This window comes from Artibeus jamaicensis, unplaced genomic scaffold (genome assembly GCF_021234435.1).
Source record: "Artibeus jamaicensis isolate MK-2021 breed Jamaican fruit bat unplaced genomic scaffold, CSHL_Jam_final contig_548, whole genome shotgun sequence".
NCBI classification, from domain to species: domain Eukaryota; kingdom Metazoa; phylum Chordata; class Mammalia; order Chiroptera; family Phyllostomidae; genus Artibeus; species Artibeus jamaicensis.
This window is the reverse complement of record NW_026521883.1, coordinates 9,377,914-9,399,239: the sequence shown is the minus strand read 5'-3', so window position 1 is coordinate 9,399,239 and position 21,326 is coordinate 9,377,914. Positions and strand designations below refer to the sequence as shown.

The 21,326-nt window shown below is 38.9% G+C and overlaps 1 protein-coding gene and 1 pseudogene across 3 annotated transcripts in view; one reads left to right on the top strand and one right to left on the bottom strand.

Annotated features, from left to right (window-relative positions):
- TRIP4 (thyroid hormone receptor interactor 4) overlaps positions 1–21,326 on the top strand; it is a 63,050-nt gene that overhangs the window by 29,827 nt on the left and 11,897 nt on the right. For all 3 annotated transcript variants that reach the window (XM_037155744.2, XM_037155743.2, XM_053670139.1), the window contains 3 exons: positions 3,424–3,608; positions 8,211–8,335; positions 9,565–9,656. In XM_037155744.2, coding sequence (XP_037011639.2) covers positions 3,424–3,608; positions 8,211–8,335; positions 9,565–9,656 — 402 coding nt within the window. The remainder of the gene's footprint in view (positions 1–3,423; positions 3,609–8,210; positions 8,336–9,564; positions 9,657–21,326) is intronic.
- LOC119057006 (short transmembrane mitochondrial protein 1-like) lies at positions 14,915–20,575 on the bottom strand (annotated as a pseudogene).

The following is a 21,326-nucleotide window of genomic DNA, read 5'->3' as shown; positions in this document are numbered from 1 at the left end:
TTTTAGTAAGTTGGCTTGACTTCCATGCCTGTGTGGAGAATGGATTGGGGGGAGGAGTAAGACTAGAAGCAAGGAAATTGCTGAGAAGGTTGTTACAGTAGCCTGGTGGGGAGATGCCGAGGGCCTAAATTAGTGTAGTGCTAACAGGACAGTAGAGTTATTCAGAGACTAAAAATGTAGATGAGGAGTCCAGTTAGCAGGCTCTATAATAGTATTTTTTTAAACTTTTTTATTGATTATGCCATTACATTTGTTCTATTCCCCCCCTCCATTCCCCTCCTCCCCACACACCCCTCCCCCACCACCTCCCCCCTCAGTTCATGAACACATGTCTCAAATTCTTTAGATTCTGTATTTCCCCTACTATTCTTACCCTCCCCCCTATCTATTTTCTATCTACTGTCTATGCCACTTATTTTCTGTACCTTCTCCCCCCTTCTCTTCCTCCCACTCTCCTGTTGCTAGCCCTCCATGTAATCTTCATTTCTATGGTTCTGCTCCTGTTCTAGCTGTCCTCTTAGTTTGCTTTTGTTTTAGGTGTGGTTGTTACTAACTGTGAGTTTGCTGTCCTTTCACTGTTCATCTTTTTTATCTTCTTTTTCTTAGGTAAGTCCCTTTAACATTTCATATAATAAGGGCTTGGTGATGATGAACTCCTTGAATTTGGTCTTATCTGAGAAGCACTTTATCTGTCCTTCCATTCTAAATGAAAACTTTGCTGGGTAGAGCAATCTTGGTTGTAGGTCTTTGGATTTCATGACTTGGAATACTTCTTTCCAGTCCCTTCTTGCCTGTAAGGTCTCTTTTGAGAAATCAGCTGACAGTCAGATGGGAACTCCTTTGTAGGTGACTGTCCCCTTAGCTCTTGCTGCTTCTAGGATTCTCTCCTTCATTTTAATCTTGGCTAATGTAATGATGATGTGTCTTGGTGTGTTCCTTCTTGGGTCCAACTTCTTTGGGACTCTCTGAGCTTCCTGGATTTCCTGGAAGTCTATTTCCTTTGCCAGAACAGAGAAGTTCTCCTTTATTATCTGTTCAAATAAGGTTTCCACTCGTGACTCTTCCCCTTCTGGTACCCCTATAATTCGAATGTTGGAACGTTTAAAGATGTCCTGGAGGTTCCTAAGCTTCTCATTTTTCTGAATTCTTATTTCTTCATTCTTTTCTGTTTGATCATTTTTTTCTTCTTTCTGGTCCACTCCCTTGATTTGAGTCCGAATTTTCTTTCCATTACTATTGGTTTCCTTTGTATTACCATTCATTTCAATTAGTTTAGCTTCCATATGTTTCTCTAATTTGTGACTAAAATCAACCAGTTCTGTAAGGATCCTGATAACCAGTGTTTTGAACTGTGCATCTGAAAGACTGGCTATTTCTTCATCGCTTAGATCTATCGGTTCTGGGGCTCTGAGTTGTCCTAGAGCCATTTTTGGTCTATTCGTGCCATTAAGTAAGCAGATCGAAGCCTTAGTTGTTTACCAGGATGGGGCGACCCAGGTCGCTGGTTTGTGACGCTGTGTGTGGGGGCGTGGTCAGAGAGGGAGCAATGGCGTCCTCTCTGCTAGCCCAGTCCGTCCAGTCACACCACTCGCCCTGGGCCTGTTTATCCGATCTGAATTGTGGAGCCTGCTGCCCCACGCAAGCTTCCCTTCTCAATGGTTTATCCGCACGCAAATGCGTGACCGACCTCAGACAGCCCGCCACGCCTCTTCCCTGTGCGCTCCCGTAGCTAGCTGCGCGCACCACCCGGGAATTTTTTCTTGCTAACCTGCTCCGCTGCTGGCTTCGCTCCTCCTACCGGTTTAGCTGAGCATTTAGTTGTCTTTGGACTCCGTATTGTCGATTTTCTGTGTGGCTTGGTTGTGTTTATTGCTGTTAAAAATAGTTGTTCTTAGATTTGGTTGTGCACAGAGGCAAGGTGGTTCCACCTACGTCTCCATCTTGGCAGAAGTCTATAATAGTATTATTGAAAGGTAATAAGATTGAGTAAAAAGGAAAAATGACTCATGGACAACATTGTGGCAATTGGGGAGAGGAGTAGGGTATAGGGGGACAGATGGTAATGAGAAAATGTCAATTAAAAAATAAAAACTTAGAGTCAGAACTCAATAAAAGTAATAGATTAATTTAGCAAAGTGGCTGTGAATATAGAGAAACTGGTATTAACAAGAACTGTAAGAGAAGTAGAGAATTTTGGCCTCAGAATTGTTCAGATACCAACATTTTTATGAAATCACTTCCCCTCTAATGGATCAGTTCTTCCACTGTGTTCCTACTTAAGGGCTTATATCCCTGTGTAGTATTTACTCAATTCTGCCTTATGTTTTGGATAGTTATTTATCCAAATAACTATCTGTCTGTCTTCTATTAGGATTATAAGTTCCTTGAATGCAAGAATTGTATCTTTTTTATATTTTATGTGTTGCTACTTTATGCCTTTTCATATAGTTAAGTATTTACATATTTCTTTTTAAGACACAAAACAGTTAATTAGACTTATAAGATTTTATTACAGAAGGATTCTTAGGGATTAATTTAGTCCAACCCATCATTTTACAGTTGAGAAAACGGAAACCTTTAGGGGTTAAATGATTGCTCAGAGTTTCTAGACTACCACTCTAGCATTTCTTATCCTGTAAATTATACTAAATAGTCAAAAATTAAGGCAACTAACCCCAACCTCACCATGCTAGTAAAGCCTCTTTCCCCCCTTAAATTTCGGAACACACAATCTTCTTGCTCTGGGTGGAAGGAACATTAACCTTTGTCATTCTCTGACTGAGCTACTGCCAGGACTTTTCCTTCTCCTTACCCATACTCTGTAATTTTTCTATTCTCTTAACATGTTGGGACCCTTGTTTCTGTAGTGATTCATCTTTCTTTTGGGTGACAAGTTGTTCAGTTCAGGGTAAGAGAGTACTTCATGCATCCAAGAGTCAGACTGCTGCCCCTGACAACATCTGTCTGACTTTATCACAGTACCAGCATTCGATCCTGCACCCTAAGTATATGACAAATGTGTAGATTAAACTGTTGAACCTTCATTTGGCTGGTAGATTTGTGTTGGGAAACTTTCCAGCATCCAGTATGTGATATTAACAAGCATAAAGTGGGAAAAAAAATTACAGATCAATTATTTGGTCTGATAGTTGTGCAATTGCTGGAATTAGGAAGCTTTGTATGGAGATTTCAGTATTCTAATTATCTTTTAAGATGAGACCTTGTTATCATACCTGGGGCTCCTACTGAATTTATACCTTCTCTAGCATTTTTGGCCCTGTTTCGGACAAAGATGGGATAAAATTTTCTAAGAATATGTTCCTGCTATGATTTCTTCATGGTTAGCAGCATTCATATTATTTTTTATACCTACTTCAAGTTCTTCCCTTTTCAGAACGTATGTTTGGTTTTTTTCCCATGTAGTGGATAGATCAGACAGGTGCAGCCTCTCAGAAGAAGCCTTTGCATTCAGCAGGATCAGAACAGTTCAACTCAAACCGGCACCAGTTGCGAATCCAGGACGAAGAATTTCAAGAAGGCTTTGATGGTGGCTGGTGCCTGTCTATGCATCAGCCCTGGGCTTCTCTGCTTGTTAGAGGGATTAAAAGGTAAGAACAGCAATGAATCTTGGCAGTGAGAGATTTTACAGTGACATTTAGAGAGATTTAGAATTATGGATTGTAATCTGTTTTCCCTAATCTAGTGATGATTTAGAATATTCTTTAGTACATAGAATTTTAAGTGATATATTAATGTTACTAACTTAATAAAAATTGAGGTTTAAATGGTTACGGATTTTAATCATAACAAAGAATAGAATGCCAGTTTTTTTCATCTTTGCAAGAGGCTATTGATAAAAGTTCTCTTGGCTTTGCCTTTGTAATGTACCACTCAACAACTTTAATGGTTTGATCCTATTTGAAATCCAAAGTTTTTAATGTCTCTTTATTAATTTTTTAAGATTCTAGCCTAACTGTGCTTTCCCCCTCCCTCCCTCCCTCCCTCCCTCCCTTCCTTCCTCCCTCCCTCCCTTCCATCCATCCATCCATCCATCCATCCATCCATCCATCTACTTATCTGTCTGAGTAACCATACCGAGAAACTATTTTACCACAAATTCCTTTTCTACAAAAAATGAGGGAGTAGTGAGGGATTGTAGCGGTGTAATGGAATTGAGTCATATACCTATTAGTGATGGCAGTAATAGTTTACAATTCCATGGTTTTGTACATTTCTTCTCAATACAGTTTTTAAAAATAGGATTTTTTTTGCTTTTATAATGTAAATAAAAATGGGAAGGTACAGAAAAATAGCTAGAAAAAGAAAGATCACCTGTAATTCCATCACCTAGGAACAGCTACTGTTAGCATTTTGGAGTGTTTATATTCTTTTTTCCTATGCAAACTGTTATATAGTGAGTTCATAATATATACAGGGTTCAGCACAAGTAATACCCTTTTTTCATTACCAAGTATTTTATTATAAAATCGTAAGCATGTAATTCTGTAACATAACAATATCACACTCAAGTACATGTGACATTTTAGGTGAAATGTTCAAATTAAAATATAAATTACACATATTATTACCCTACCAACCACACTCAAGCACGCATTACTTCTGCCAGACTCTATTTTAATGTTTGTGTTTTTCTTCTTTCACTTATCATTACAGTTATTTTTCCTTTTTTATCCATTTTATTAAGATAAAACTGACATATAACATTGTATTTGTTTAAGATATACAGCATAATGATTTGATTCACATGTATATATTGCAAAATGATTGTCAAAATGAGTTTAGCACCCATCACCCGCTGCACATAGTTACACATTTTTTGGGTTTTGTCACGACAATTTTTAAGATCTATTTTCTTTTTAAAGATTTTATTTATTTACTTTTAGAGAGAGGGGAAGAAAGGGAGAGAAACATCAATGTGTGGTTGCCTCTGTTGCACACCCCCAACTGAGGACCTGGCCTGCAACCCAGGCATGTGCCCTGACTGGGAATCGAACTGGTGACCCTTTGGTTCACAGGCTAGCACTCAGTCCACTGAGCTACACCAGCCAGTGCAGCTCTATTTTCTTAGCAGCTTTCAGATATATACAATAAAGTATTGTTAACTTTAGTCACCACGCTGTATGTCACCAGGACTTGTAAGTGGAAGTTTGTAACTTTTTACTATTTCCCCTATTTCCTTCTGGCAACTACCAATCTGTTTTCTGTATCTATGAGTTTGTTTTTTTTGCATTCTACATGTGAGTGAGATCATGTAGTATTTGTCTTTCTCTAACTTATTTCACTCAGCAAAATGCCCTCAATATCTGACCATGTTGTTGCAAATGGCAGGATCTCTTTAATTTTTGTGGCTGTGAATAATATTTAATTATATATAATCACATTTTTTAATCCATTCATTTGTCATTGGACACTTAGGTTGTTTCCCTGTCTTGGCCACTGTGAATAATGCTGCACCGAGTGTGGGGGTGCAGACACCTCTTTTGTTCCGTCCTATTTATCAATTAGGATTTTATATGCCTGGCAGTGTCCTAAATCAGAACAGTGATGACACTTTATATTTAAATAGAATTTTACAGTTTTCAAAGCAATAACGCTATATTGATCAGGCCAGTGTTATTACAGTCTTGGACAAATGAGGACCCTTGAGCAGGCAAAGGAAAAGTAGCTTGCTCTGAATTACAAAGTTAGTTTGTGGAAGAGATGGTTCAGATTTCAAAGTGTTTTTTGCACTCTGTGTAAGCTTCAGTCATTCCTCCACTTTCCTGAAAGAAAATTTATCATTAGCATTTAGGAACAGTCATTTGTGTGTTAGTGTTTTCATGATTAGTTGTGATTTTCCTCCTTTGTTAAGGTGCATTACTGTTTTTCTACCCCCTTGAAGATGGGGCTTTCTTGCTTTGGCTCCTAATTGTTTTATGGTTCATGTGTGTAATGCTCTTAGGGCAAGTGCATTTTTTAAAAGACTTTACGTATTTATTTTTAGAGAGAGGAGAAGGAAAGGAGAAAGAGAGGGAAAGAAACATAGATTGGTTGCCTCTTGCATGCCACCAACAGGGGTCCTGGCCCACAACCCAGGCATGTGCCCTGGCTGAGAATCGAGCCAGCGATCCTTTCTTTTGCAGGCTGGCACTCAGTCCACTGAACCACAATACCAGCTAGGGCATAGCCAGTGCATTTGAGTTTGCGTCTGCTCCAGGGCAACAAGGCTCTCAGATGTCTGTTTTCTCATTCAGTTCTCTGCAATTTAGGTGTCTACCTTTTTATTTTTATTTTCTTTTTCAGTGTTTACATATTTATTTTAGAGAGAGAGAGAGAAACATCACTTTGTTGTTCCATTTATTTATGCATTCGTTGGTGGTTTCTTATATGTGTCCTGACCAAGGATCCAACTTGCAACCTTGGTGTATTGGACAACATTCTAACCAACTGACCTGGCCAGGGTAGGTGTTTTTCTTTTAAAACAATTAAAAAATATATGTTGCCCTGGCTGGTATATCTCAGTGGATTGAGCGCTGGCTATGAACCAAAGGGTCACAGTTTGATTGCCAGTCAGGGCAGATGCCTGGGTTGCGGGCTGGGTCCCCAGTGGGAGCCACATGAGAGGCAACCACACACTGATGTTTCTCTCCCTCTCTTTCTCTTTCCCTTCCCCTCTCTCTAAAAATTAAAAATAAAGAAATAAAAAATATGTTTATTGATGTTAGACAGGAAGGAGGATAGAGAAAGAAAGAAACATCAATGTGAAAAAGTAACATTGATTGAAAAAGTAACATTGATTGGTTGCCTGCCGTATGCTCCCTGACTGGAAACTGAACCTACAACCTAGCTGTGTGCCCTTACTGGGAATCGAACCCCAAGCCTTTTGGTGTTTGGGATGACACTTCAACCAACTGAGTCACACGGGCCAGGGCAGGTGCTTTCCTTTTTTAAGGTAGAAAACTAAACAGCTTGTTCTCTGCTGAGGGAATCAGAATGTTTACACTTTCCTCACCCTGTTTTGGATCTGTATTACTCAGATTTTCTCATCCTGAAAAGAACAGGATGAGCAGCATCCAACTCACAATCACTAGTCCCGTATAAATAAAGTGGGTGGTTCTGCCACACTTGTGAGATTATTTTCCCAGTAATCCTTAAGGTTACTTGGTGTAGATTCATTCCTCATTTACTGAGTACTTCCTATGTGCCCAGCACTCTTCTAATTTATCTATATTGGAAAACTAAGGATATGAGAAATTCCCTATTTCCCATTATAAGAATAGTATCATAGGGGTGTATTATCAGTGTTCTTTATTTTATTGATGGGAGCTAAAAGAGAAACATCTTTTTGTAATCTTTGGAGTAATTACATTCTCTTGAATACATTCTGTTATTCCACATAAAAATTCATTCATACTAGTCAACAGGTTGTTTAATCATCTACAAAGGACATAACCCTTTATAGAATACTTAAAAATACAAATGCCTGGCTGGTGTAGCTCAGTGGATTGAGCATGAGCCTGCAAACCAAAGTGTTGCTGGTTGGATTCCCAGTCAGGGAACAGGCCTGGGTTGTGGGCCAGGTCCTCAGCAAGGGACATGTGAGAGGCAACCACACATTGATGTTTCTCTCCTTCTCTTTCTCCCTCCCTTCCCCTCTCTCTAAAAATAAATCTTAAAGAAATATATGAATGAATGTGGTTGCAATTTAAAGAGTAAAGATGATGAGCATTTTTACTGAATTAAATTCTATTAAATAATAATTATAAAAGTAACTATTCTTGAGTTATTTGTGGGTGAGAATGTTTCTGTCAGGTTGAAGAACAATTAACAAATCTTTCAGGAATAAGTTAGCTTTTGACTCAAAGAAAGGCAAGGATTTTCATTTTTGCAGGACAACTTGGATGCCTTGAAAATAGAAGATTAAGATTTAGATTATCAAAATTCCAAGGCTAGTGAAAGCTTCCAGTCTGAGTTACAGAAATTAGATTCAAAGATTGGAACTGAGAGAGATTAATTGTCTTTGGTCTAATGATTGGAAAAACAAGAGAACATAGTTCATACTCAAGTGAGGGAATTGTTTTTCCCCCAAAATACCTGTCTTGTTGAGGTGTCATCTACAGATCTCTTTATATTCAACTGGATAATTTGCTGTATATTTTTCCCGGACACTAGAATGTAGATTCTTTTTGCTAAATTTATACTTGTTTAAGGGTGGAAGGCAGAAGCTGGTATACCCCTCACAGAGGAAGACTTTGGATAGCAGCCACAGCCAAAAGACCCTCCCCTCAAGAAGTCTCAGAACTCCAGACTACATATCGTTTTCTTCGTGGGGAAGGTAACAGCCGTGTATTCTCCCTTCAGTATTATTTTGTGGGAGACTTCATTAACATTCACATTTTTTACTGCTTTCTGTGGCATTTTGGGGGGCTGAAAGTGACTTTAAACTGTATGTATGTTTAGTGGCAAATTATAGACACCTGTTGAAAGTATTAATTTGCCAAACAGTGCAAATAAAAATATCAGACAAAACACCAGAAATCAACCAACTAGTCTTACTTTTAGGTGAGAAATTTTTCTTTCTTTCTTTCTTTTTTTTTTTTTAAACTATAAAATGACCGCTATACCCTCTGGGATCTTTAGATTAGGAACAATCACAAATAAGAATTTCTGTCTAGAATAACCCAAATAAACACCTGCTGTTGGATTTGGACAGATCAAAGTTGGTTGACTTAGCAGTATATTTGGGGGATCACCCCCAGGACACTAAATTTGGATCCTAAGATACACTTTTGACCCTTGGGTGTCTTGTTTTCCTTCCTTTTATCCAGCTCATACAGTTCTTTTTAAGGTAGAATGAGAAGATAATTAGAGAAACACCTATAAGAAGTTTTTGTTTTTATCTTTTTAAAAGATTTTATTTATTTATTTTTAGAGAAAGGAGGCAGGAGGGAGAAAGAGAGGGAGAGAAACATCAATGTGTGGTTGCCTCTCACACACCTCCCACTGGGGACCTGGCCCACAGCCCAGGTGTGTGCCCTGACTGGGAATCCAACTGCAACCCTTCAGTTTGTAGGCCCATGCTCATTCCACTGAGCCATACTAGCCAAGGCACCCTATAAGAAATTTTTAAGAAATCAAGCTTTAGGAATCAAAAGTACTGTTTCCATAAAAATAATGTTGTGTCATTCTTACGTGTTTTTTTAAACACATTTTTATGTGTTTTCTCTTGATACCTGTATCTTGTTTCCAAAACCCATCACCACCAAACTCCAATCAGATCCAGTTGAGTGTAGTGGATTTGGTTTTTTGGAGTGAAGTTCTGGGATCTTTGAATTTTGATGGTGTGGGGGTAATTTTCCTATGGTTTAGAATGTGTATAGTAGACTAAAGCAGCCACTCAAATTTTTTTGCTAAAAGTGAACAGTTGAACCAAATAAAAACCTCATTGTTTTCCTTGTGTGTAAATATATAGTAGAGAAAGAGTTTTGTTCAGAATTGAAAATGGATTTGTGAGGTCCAGGTCAAAAAGAAGGAAATTTAATCCTTCTGTTATTCTTGATTCAGATGTGGAATTTCCCAACGACTATCCATCAGGTTGTCTTCTGGGCTGTGTGGACCTCATTGACTGCTTGTCTCAGAAACAGTTTAAGGATCAGGTAAGTAAGAATACTATCTTGGGCAGACACTTGGTTTGCCACCACAGCAGGCTATGGATCCTTCAACACAGGATATCATGAAGATAGTAAGGTGCTAGCAACTGAATTTAGACATGGGAAGAGAACCTTCTAATTCAGAAATATTGGGAAGAGAAAGGAACATGGTGGAAATAAATATAGTGATGCTTTAGTTTCCAGTATATAGAGGACAGGTACATACATATTTCTACATAACTCTTGCCATAGTCCAGCTAACAGGTATAGGGTTCTCATTTCTTAATAAAAGTTTGCTGCTTTTAGTGAAGAAATACTCTAATATTCTTCAAATTTCAGTTAGGTGGGGGAATAGTAGAATTTGTTACTACTGTTTCTGGAACATTTGGTCTAGGCCAGAGAATTCATGATAATCAGTTTGTGAACTCTGGTTGCCTGGACTGTGTAAACTTTGGGGGAGGTATGTGTACATATGTGTGTTTATGTATGTGTTTTTATTTATTTTGTTCATTAAAGATTGAACTGACATAACTAAAGTACCCTTTTGAACAGCAGAGGGAGCCCAAGGACTTTAGCTTAATTGGTAAACTTGAAATTAAAAGCCTTATGTTTAGACTCAACCGAAGAAATCCTCACTGGGAAGGTGCATCCTTGAAGCATGAACAGCATTACCTAAGGACATGTTTGTCCTGTTTTTTGAGTAGTTACTTGAAGCAGTAGGGCTTTCACCACTGTGCTTAAGAAAATGTTCTTCAGCTTAATTTTTCTCAGTAAATGTTTTCCAGACTTACTTGCCTTTCATTAGTGTTACTACCATCTGATTTAATTTTTAATTTTTTAGATTTTTTATTTACTTTTGGCGTGAATTTCTACTCCTAGCCTTTTTTTTTTCCTACTCTTAGCACCTGATCTAGACCTAGACAAAACCATAGACATGAGGAGGCTCTTTATTTTCCACACTTTTGTGCCTATTTTGTACCTCTATGGGCCCTTTGCTTGCTTTTCCAGTGTCTTTTTTTCCCCTCTACTTTTCTCCTTTTTTTTTTTTTCTGTTAGTCTAGAAGTAATATAAAGCTTTACACTTTAGAGACCCTCACAGTCATTAACAGCATAGTATAACTATTATATTTTCCTCTTGGGATACTTGCATTCTAAAAAAGAACCCAGGAGCATCTGGCAGTGTGGGTGGTGGTTTTGGCAAGGGACCTTCCTTTGCTTTCTCATTTGTCAGTCACGCAAACTACCACCTGATAGAAGATCAAATGATTCATATCGCCAGAAAGGTAGGCAGTCTTCTCTCTGCACAACTTTTGCAGAGAAGGGTAGGAAACTGTAATCCTAGTCTCCGGAGTAGCACAAGGCCTACAGAAATTAAAAATCTAATTAACCATACAGATCTTTTTGGTTTCTCCAGGCTACCCATCTTTCAGGGTAGCATGATACTTCTCCCTGAATATAAGTATATTCTTTCTCTCTCTTTTTTTAAAGACTTTATTTATTTATCTTTAGAGAGAAAGGGAAGGAGAGAGGGAGAGAAATATCAATGTATGGTTACCTCTTGTGCGTCCCCTGCTAAGAACTGGCCTGCAACCCGGGCATGTGCCCTGACTGGGAATCGAACCGTGATTGTCTGGTTTGCAGGCCTGTGCGCAATCCACTGAGCTACACCAGCCAGGGCAGTATATTCTCTCTTTTATCCTCAAAATGCTGAGGGGAGTGCATAGAAGTGTGGGGATCCTTCCAGATGTTTCCAGCCGGAAGTCATGGCAACTCTACTTATGAATTTCCTGGTGCAAAAATGCCAGAAGCCTCTAAGTTTCATTAAACACAGGAATCCTATGCTTATTTTCCCTATGGTCAGCTTTTCTGTGGCTTTTCTTCATTGTTTCTACTCTGTATTTGAGGGTAGCACATGAATGTATTCAGAGTTAATATTATCCCTATTTGGTGATTGTTTATCAGGTAAGAATCTTACCACTTTTAAAATAGTAGCTTTTCTAGCTGGCTGCTTTTGCAAAATCTCTCAAGCACCCTTGGTAATCTCTTTGTGCTCGGGTTCTATGATGTACAAAATATGATTGCCTAGTCTTTTACCAACCTTACTCTCATTTCTGCCAGAATGAGTTGAGAGTTGAGGAATGATAACCTGAGACTAGCATTTCCCAAACTATTCCATGGCATAGGTGTGCTCTGAAAAAAAAAAAAGGCGGGTCAGGGGAATGATTGTGAGGCTTCATGGACACATGCATTGGGAAAATGTATTTGGATTACATAAATTTGTTTACTGAAGACCTTGTCAGAGCTCTTAATTTGCTAGTGTGTATTTTAACTCTCTGATATCACTCTCTGGTATTTCTGGTGGATATAACTTGGAATGTTCACAAAACTTTTTGACCACAACCTACCCCCACCTTCTACACATACACATACACATACACACACACAGAGACAGAAACACTACCTACATGCATACTTTAGAACTGGTATCTTGTATGTACAGTTTAGGAAGTGCTAGCCTGGATGTGTTTGGTTTTCTTTTATCCTCATAGGTCAGCTTACTGAGGGAGTATCATCCAGGAGACACTTTCCTGACCTGTGTCTTCTTTCTGCGTTCGCTCACGCATTTCTCATCACCCAGCTGAACTGCATTTTCTTAGAAGACCAATGTGGAGACAGTGATTCTTATTTCAACTGAAACTAATCTCCTATGTGACTTGGGCCACATTTTACTTCTCCATGTTGCTCCAAATTTTCCTTTCCCCAAAGAAACTCTAACTTACTTCCTGACCTTGTATTTTTGGCCTTTCTTTGATATGTTAAAATATACTAAGCCCTCACTCTGTTCAGCATAGTGTGATCATTTAGTTAAAAAAGAAAATAACGAATAGCCCTGGTCTGTGAGTCTCAGTGTACTGAGCACTGGCATGTGAACCAAAAGGTAACTAGTTCAATTCCTAGTCAGGGGACACGCCTGGGTTGCAGGCCAGGTCCCCCCAGTAGGGGGCATGTGAGAGGCAACTGGGTTGTCCATGTATCTCTCACACATCCATATTTCTCTCTCTTTCTCCTTCACTTCCCATCTCTCTAAAAATAAATAAAATCTTTAAAATATATATAACAGAAAAGGTTTTATTAGTGGTTGTTTAAAATCAAGTGCACTACAGGAGAAGCAGCTTTAAAATATGTGCTTAAAGTTCTTTCCCCTGAGCTAAGAATTTGTCTTCCTTTTTATCTTTTAAGAATAGTGTGACTGGCATGGCTGATTTGTGCCAGAAAAAAAATCCTACTAGACCTTCAACCCTCCCAAGTAATAGCAGGAGATCAGCCTAGACAAGGTAACAGTACTACAGAAAGTGCTGTAGGCTCAGCTCAGGAGAGAGGTAGATGAGAGCCATCTAGATAAAACTTCCGTATTCCCCTGGAAGGAGCCCATGCCGTTTGCCAGCATTTTATCTGCCAGCAGCAGATGTAAGCCCTCAGAAACAGCAGGGAGGATGTTGACTGCAACAATGCATCAAGGCTGTGGTTTGTAACCTCAATAGTAAGGCAGTTAAAACTTTTTTTTTTTAAACAAAGACATTTTGATCGCCAAATCCATAACCATTAGCAGCTGTGGCTTGAACAGTTCTCTAGACCTAACAAGTTTTTAAACAGAAAGTTGAGTTAGTAGCTTTTATTTCTGCATGTCTGTTCTGTGTTATGTTTGTGCTATTTATATCTCTGCCTCCAATAGAAAATCTGATTTGTCTGAAATCTCCAAGGTCATTGATTATTTAGTGATCTTTATACTGAATTCATTTCTCTCCTACCATTTTACCAAACCTCTAGTCCATTTGATCTTACGGTTTTTATAATAACTGATACCCTGTCTTTAAGGAATTATGTTGAAGAAGTTCTACTCCTGGGTGCCTATATAACTGACATTAGCAGTAGAATTGCAGTCTTCCAGTGGGGAAGACTTCTGTAAGAGTAGCCAGGCAATACCGATCTTCAGGAAAATTGCAGATACCGAAATTCAGGAAAATTTGCACTTCATATGTGCAAATCATTGGCTTGTATCACCTATGGATTGATTGTAAGTCTGAGAGGTGAAAAATTAGAAAATGAAGAAAGCAATTAATAGTAATTATTCAAACCAGGCATCGGCCCTAAATAATTTGGAGTCCCCAAATTCTCTGATCTAAAATATATGAAAAGGTCCTCTCTCTTGAGAAAACCCGCCAATTTATAGACCTGGAAATGTATGTTTCTAAGGGATTTTGAGGGCTGTATCTGAGAAGCAGCAAAGAGGAGAATTGAGTATTTGCCACAATCAGCCTAACCCTAGGCAGTTCTTTTTAAAATCACAGCTCACTTCAGGGTGACAGGGAATGTAGTTTCAGAGTTCCAATGATGACTAGAACATTTACTACACTTTCTGACTGTCAGAACAGTCTTTCAAGTTGTTTGTGACCCGAATATCAAGTGTTCGTTTAATGAGTTGACAGCCATGTACATTATTTTAATAATCTAGTAAGCATGATGCTTTCTCTTGTATTTATCCTGAAGATAAGAGGAGAATATTAACACTTTTATGTACATTTTTTAATGTTTAGCTTTTCATCTGAAAATGAATATGTAATTCTTAAGACTTTTTTTTTGGCTTCTAGATTTTAATTTTAATGGTCTTGAAACAACACAGTTTAGTACCACATGTTTCATTCAACACACATTATAATCACTAAACTGTGAAATCAGCATTTTTTATATCTGATCAGCTATGTAAAACTCATTGATTTTTTTTTTATGAAAAAAACAGTACAGTCCTGGCTCGTGTAGCTCAGTGGATTGAATACCAGCCTGTGAATCAAAGGGTTGCCAGTTTGATTCCCAGTCAAGGCACATGCCTGGGTTGCAGGCCAGGTCCCCAGTTGGGGGAGTATAAGAGGCAATCATACATCAATGTTTCTCTCTTTCTTCCTCCCTTCCCCTCTGTCAAAAAATAAATAAATAAAATTTCAAAGAATAAGGGAGAAACCACTAATTAAAGGCCATGTTTACTGATCTAGCACCATAATTCCAGTCTCCGGACCTCCCAAGCAACTGGAAGGAGAAAGAGAAGAGGTGAGGATATTGGGAAAGTAAGGATAGTGCTTAACTTGTGGCCCCATGTGTGCTCTAGGGCCACGCAGGGTCCAGGAAAGGCTGAGACTAGAGAGTAAGACACAGCTTTTGGTGGAGCAGAGTAGGATCAGGATTTCCTGGAGGTGGTGCTAGAGTGGGCCTCATGAACTACAGGGTGTCTTCTTAGCATCTGGTCCTTTTTAATTTCTTTGAGTTTTTAGCCAGGTTTGGTATGTCATAGGTCCGAGCCAGATACATTCCAAGCGGGTTGCCAGAAGTAAATCCAAGCAGGAATTGGAGCACGATGTCAGTGAAGAGGGTGCCAAGGGTGGTGGCAGGTCGGTGGGCCGTTCCTCAGATTTTTTTTTTTAAAGATTTTATTTATTTATCTTTAGAGGGGAAGGGAAGGAGAGAGGGAGAGAAATATCAATGTATGGTTGCCTCTCATGCATCCTCTGCTGAGAACTGGCCTGCAGCCCAGGCATGCGCCCTGACTGGGAATTGAACCGCGATACTCTGGTTTGCAGGCCCACGCTCAATTCACTGAGCTACACCAGCCAGGGCTCTCAGATTTTCTTAAGTATTTATTCGTCAATATATACTTGAGTGTCTTCCACAAATCAGACAGTGTTTTAGACACTAAAGAAAACAAAAAGTTAAACCAGGCATGGATTCTATCCTCAGAATATTTGAAAGACCGCAAGGTATATAAGATATGTGTATAAACCAATACAAAATGAAAAGCAAAGACAACTGTTTCAAGAGGAGTAAAGACTGCCTCTCAGGAATGTAAAGGAAATAAAGGTTTCCTTCTACCTGGGAGGTATCACAAAAAGGCTTTATGAAAAAGATGGCTTTTGAATTAGCCTTGAAGAATAGTAATAATAAAATCTGTTACTTTTTGTTCAATTATGTGTCATGCCTGTTATATATGTTATTTTCCAATCCTCGTAACAAGTCCAAGCAAGATATCATTACCCTTCTTTTAGAAATGATGGAATTGAAGACTAAGAGAGTTAAAATAACTGTGTATTGTTGGTCAGTAAATGGTAGAATTAGGATTGCTGTTAAAATCTTCCCATTTAGATGACAGAAAAGCATATTCCAAGAAAAGGGAGTAAGGTGAGGTAGGAAAATACGGGCCTGGATGGAGAGTAATACCAAACCAGTTTGTTGAGGGAAGAGTGTGAGTGAAGAGGGACAAGCAGCAAACAAAAATGGAAACAAATGTTTTGGTTAGAGGTGGATACCTTTGAGTGGTAGGCTACAGGGGGAAGACTTTTCTGTAGTCATTTGTGGGAAGGGGAAAGGCATTTTGAAGGTGATCAGAGCCTCACTTGAGGAACATGAATCTGGCGGCAATATGGAAGATGAAGTGCCATGAAAAGACTGATGGTAGGAAGACTAGTGAACAGGCAGTTACTGTCCAACATAGAGATATTTTTAAAATTCTGCTCTGGTAATGCCAGTGCAATTAGATAAGACAGATGCAAGAGGTTTTATGTAGGTAGAATCAACCACTTACTGTGACACCTTCATTTTACCTGTAAGTAAACTCAGGCTTAGAGAGAAAGTGGTCTGTTTGATCTAGAAGGAATCTGCTGTAGTCTTGCTGTCTTACTGCAATTTTTCCAAGGCTTCTTGATTTGTCATCCAGTCTACTGTATGAACAAGGTGGCAGATCATCTAATTTTAGATTTTATTGCTCAGAACATCATGTAATCATACATTCAGCAAGTATTTATTGACCATGTGTCACATACCAGGTACTGTGCTAAAGACTAAGGATCCAGAGTTTTAACAAGATATTTCATTCCCTTTAGATTTTAAAGTCTACTAGAAGAGAACTAGACAAGAAAACCCTTCCATAATATTATCATATGAACAAAGGCATACACAAAAGAGGGGACCTAACTCCTAACTCAGCTGGAGGGTAGGGTAGAGAGGGCTCAGGAGGCTTCTAAAAACTGTTAGTCCTAGAGACGGCAGAATTTATGTCTTCCTCAATACATACTGTGCTGTATCATGTGTCTGTGCTCTTGCCCACAAGGAGAGTTTCCTGTTCATTCTTTAAAACAGCTCAGGTGTCTCTCTTTCTGTAGTCTTGCTTGACCTCAGCTCATTTCCTCCTTGGCAGGATGAATTGCTTCTTTCTCTGGGCTACTGTGTTGATATTTCTATTATTGCATTTCTTTACCTTTTTTTTTTTTTCTGTAATTACCAAAAACATTTGTTCACCTTTAGTTTCTTTAGATGGTCACCATCTGTGTCTCATTTATCTTTTTATCTTCGGTACCCTAGCGTATAGCCTGGTACATAGTAAGTGCTCAGTAAAAGTGCTAACAATATATTGAGATGCAGGCAATGGTTGATATATGAAAAGCCATAAATGCTTTGTGAAGGAATTCAAGTTGTAGTCTGAAGGCAATCGTGTAAGTGATATAATGAGATGTGTACTTTAGGAAGATTGTTCAGGCAGCAGTAGGAAGGAAGGACTGGGTGGGGCAAGCCTAAAAACAAGGAGATCATTGTCTAGGTGAGGCATGATGAAGGCTCTGCAACAATATTCTGGCAGTTGAGTTGGACAGAAAGGAACAAATGATTGGAATATTTAGGACATAAAGTCTATAGGACTTGGTGATTTGATTGGATATAAAGAATGAGAGGAAGAAGTCTAGGATAAAAATGAGTGTCTGGTTGTGGTGAGTGGGTGAATGGTAGTACCATTAGTCCCCGTGGAGTATATGAAAGAAGAGAAATTTCTTTTAACTGATTTTTTAAAATAAATGAGCTATTATTACAGCAGTGAAGAAGGGGTGTTCTTTAGTGTGTGATCACCATACAAAAAATCAATTTTTCTGTAAATTTTTCTTTGCATTGTTTAAAATATTTTAATGTTTTGGGGTTTTTTTAAAGATTTTATTTACTTTTAGAAGAGAGGAAGAGAAATATCGATTGGTTACCTCTCGCATGCCCCTAACTGGGGAACTGGCCTGCAACCCAGACACGGGAATCAAACCAGCCACCTTTTGATTTACAGGCTGGTACTCAGTCCACTGAGCCACACCAGCCATGGCTAATGTTTTGTTCTAAAAGACAAATCTTATGTAATATAGAGGTACTGTTAGTATTAATAATACCAGATTACTTGATAATGATTTTACCTTGATATGTCATCTGAGGTGAAAGGATTCTGAACTCTGCTTCAAAATAGTTCTCAGTTAAGTCAAACCAGATATTGGAAGATAATATCTAAATTTGGCAGAGTCCTTATCTCAAGAGAAGTCTTAGCATTCTGAGGTATTAGTTTCAATGTAGACTCCAGTGATTAAGAACCTTACAATGTAGTATGTTTAATTAAAAGCAATTTAATTTTGGTTCTCACTAGTTTAAGTTGGAGTGAAAGCCTGCTATATGAAAATTAAGACCAGAAATAGTTATGAATGGGTAATTTCCATTTAGGTCTTGAAAACTCAGGGCAGAAAACTATGGCGTTAATTTTAGAGAAATATACGTGAGTGAGTTCTACCGCATGTGGAGGTTCCAGCACAGGGTTCCAAAAGGCACAGAAAGCCTCAGTGGAAATTTTACAGTGAGTAGGATGGGACCAGGAGACCAGTGCTATGTGGCTTCAACCACATCATCACCCTCAAATGGCTTTAAGACCCATAAGCCACATACCACTTATCTGTTATTCTTTCTACCTGGAGCAGATATGCATTGTCTGTATCACTGAGCTGGAGCCTCATGTCTTTGATACATGGTTTGAATTGTCTGCTGGTAAATACATGGGAGTGAAGCTATCCCACTTTGGGCTGGTTGGTATGATTTTATTTAGCCCCAATCAAATATGCAGTGGTCAAAGTACCATGAGTTATTCTGATGTGAGAACCCTTTTGTCCCCCAGTAGAGTGGGGCCTGAGGTGCTAGTTATCCTTTGAACACCTTGAATTGCTTGAAGGAAAATGTAAACAAGAACTACTTATCAGAGAACACAGTTGCATTCAGGTTCTGCTGCTTTGGATTTCTGCTTGTGGCCTTTTTATCAGATTCATTTCCTTCTCTCTTTCTGTGTCTTATCACCTTGATCTACTTGGAGTTTGTTTTCAGCTCACTAGATTTCAGAACCTGATTTTATGTCCTATCTAGTTCCTCAAAATTAAACCAAGAAAGCCTATAGCACATATATGTTCCTTGTCAGTGGCTTTCTTCTTGACTGCATTAGCTCTTAGTTCTTTGGAGACAATTACAAGATTAATAGGTCATCTCAGGATTTGTGAACAATGACATCATTTAGGAGTTACTGATCATTTCAGTACAAGGACTGAAATGGAGGCACACTGGCAAAGTTGGTAGAAATGCCCACTTGGTTCTGAGTCAGTAGTGGTTGCCCAAAAGTACTAAACTTTTTTTTCCTTTTATGAAAATGGCAAAAGAAATGTTTTCCCATGACTGGTGAACAATCTTCCTCTGGAGGGGAGAAGAAAATGACTGTTTAGTAGTTAATTACCTGTTATGTTAAACAGCTGTGGAACTTATGAGGCATGAAAGAAGAGTTCACGCCCCTCGCCACCCCCCTCAGGCTGGAAACCAGTTGTTTTAGGCAAGAACAGTATTGACTTCCTGAGGAGTCTGTGACTGAATCTGAATGGTTGCTTTGCGTTGTCGCTTGGTTTTATAATCCACAATATCTATTGTGCTGTGTCCTTAATCTAACATTTTCCCTTAATTGGATATGACATAAGAGTTCATTGACCTGGCTGGCATGGCTCGGTGGCTTGAGCACGGGCCTGCGAACCAAAGGATCGCGGTTCGATTCCCAATCAGGGCACATGCCTGGGTTGCAGGCCAGTTCCCAGCAGGGGACACATGAGAGGCAACCATATATGGATATTTCTCTCCCTCCTTCCCTTCCCCTCTAAAGATAAAGAAATAAAATCTTAAAAAAGAAAAAGTTTATTGACATTCTTTTTTTTTTTTTTAAAGATTTTATTTATTTATTTTTAGAGGGGAAAGGAAGGAGAGAGGGAGAGAACTGGCCTGCAACCCAGGCATGTGCCCTGACTGGGAATCGAACCGTGGTTGCTTGGTTCCCAGGCCCGCGCTCAATCCACTGAGCTACACCAGCCAGGGCTTGACATTCTTCATAAATATGAATCCTCTCTTAATTTAGTCTTTCTCCGAGTCAGCTGCATTTTAGTTTTGACTCTAAGACCAGAAATTCCTTTCTTGTCTCTGACTTGTATTGTAGTATGTAATGTGGTCCGAAGCGCCCAGGCCACAGTTGCAGATTGTGTTTTGGGGGGGTACTGAGGTCCTACCAAGCTGAATTTGCTTTAATGCATTTTGCCATAAAAAATAATCTCTTCTCCCAATGCATAGGCCTTACTTTCCTTTATTCCTTGTAAGCTACTTTGTTCTTCAGCTCAGTTTTTTAATAATCCTCTTGAAGTTCAGTGATAGAGCTTGGGAAAAGGGACAGTCACATGAAACTTGGATTTAGACTCAGTTGGGAAAGTTGATTTTTTTTTTATTGAGTTTATTGGTTCACAAGAGAGATGATTTTAATGATTATCTTTATTGTGAGGCATGAATGGGTGCAAGGAACCTGTTGTCTGTAATTTTACTTATACATTCCTTTTCCCTTTATTTGATATTTGCTTACTGTGTTAATATGCATCAGGGTAGTTTTTATTAAACATAGGGCCTTTTGGACACTTGCTAAGACACAGAAGTATTAATTTAGCTTGAGGTATAACACATTACAGCGTTGCACCTGCTTTTACCCAGTTACGGTCCGAGGAGTCTCTGGTTCCCAGCATGTGCGTATTCAGCATTATTAAGTAAAACTTAATGCACAGGTTTGTAAATTCCTTATTCATTCATTCAACAAGTATTTACTGATTTCCCAGCTATATGCCAGGCATGATTCTAGGTGCTGAGAAGTAAATTTTGACAAAAATACCTGCCTTCTTGGAGGTTTCATCCTAGTAAGGGGAGGCCAAATTAAAATTTTTAAATAAGTAAATATAGTATCAAATGCTATATAGTAGGTGCTGTCAAAGAAAAAAAAAAAGGTAGGAGAGAAAGTTAGGAATGCCAGGTTTGTGAGACTGGTGCTGAATGTTAGAAAGAATAATCAGAGAAGACTCAACAAACTTGACATTTACAGTCCTGAACAAAGAGAGGAAGCTCTGTGGGTATCTAGAGGGGGACCATTCCAGGAAGAGGAAATAGGCAAGTGCAAAGACCCTGAGGCAGGAGTAGCAAGGAAGCCAGAGTGGCTGGGGTGAAAGGAAAATGGGGAGAGCAGTAGGAAAAGGCATCAGAAAGGAAATGGGGCCGAGATTGTCTAGGGACCTATAGGTCATGGAGAGGAGTTAGGCTGTCATTCTGACTGAGATGAAAAGCCTTTAGAGAGTTTTAAGCAGAGTCACATGATCTGATTTTTTTTTTTTTAATTGCTCTGGCTGCTGTTTTGAGAATAGACAAGAGGGGGTTAAGGGCCAAAACAGAGAGACCAATTAGGAGGTTATTGTGATTATCCAAGTAGACATTATGATGGCTTGTACC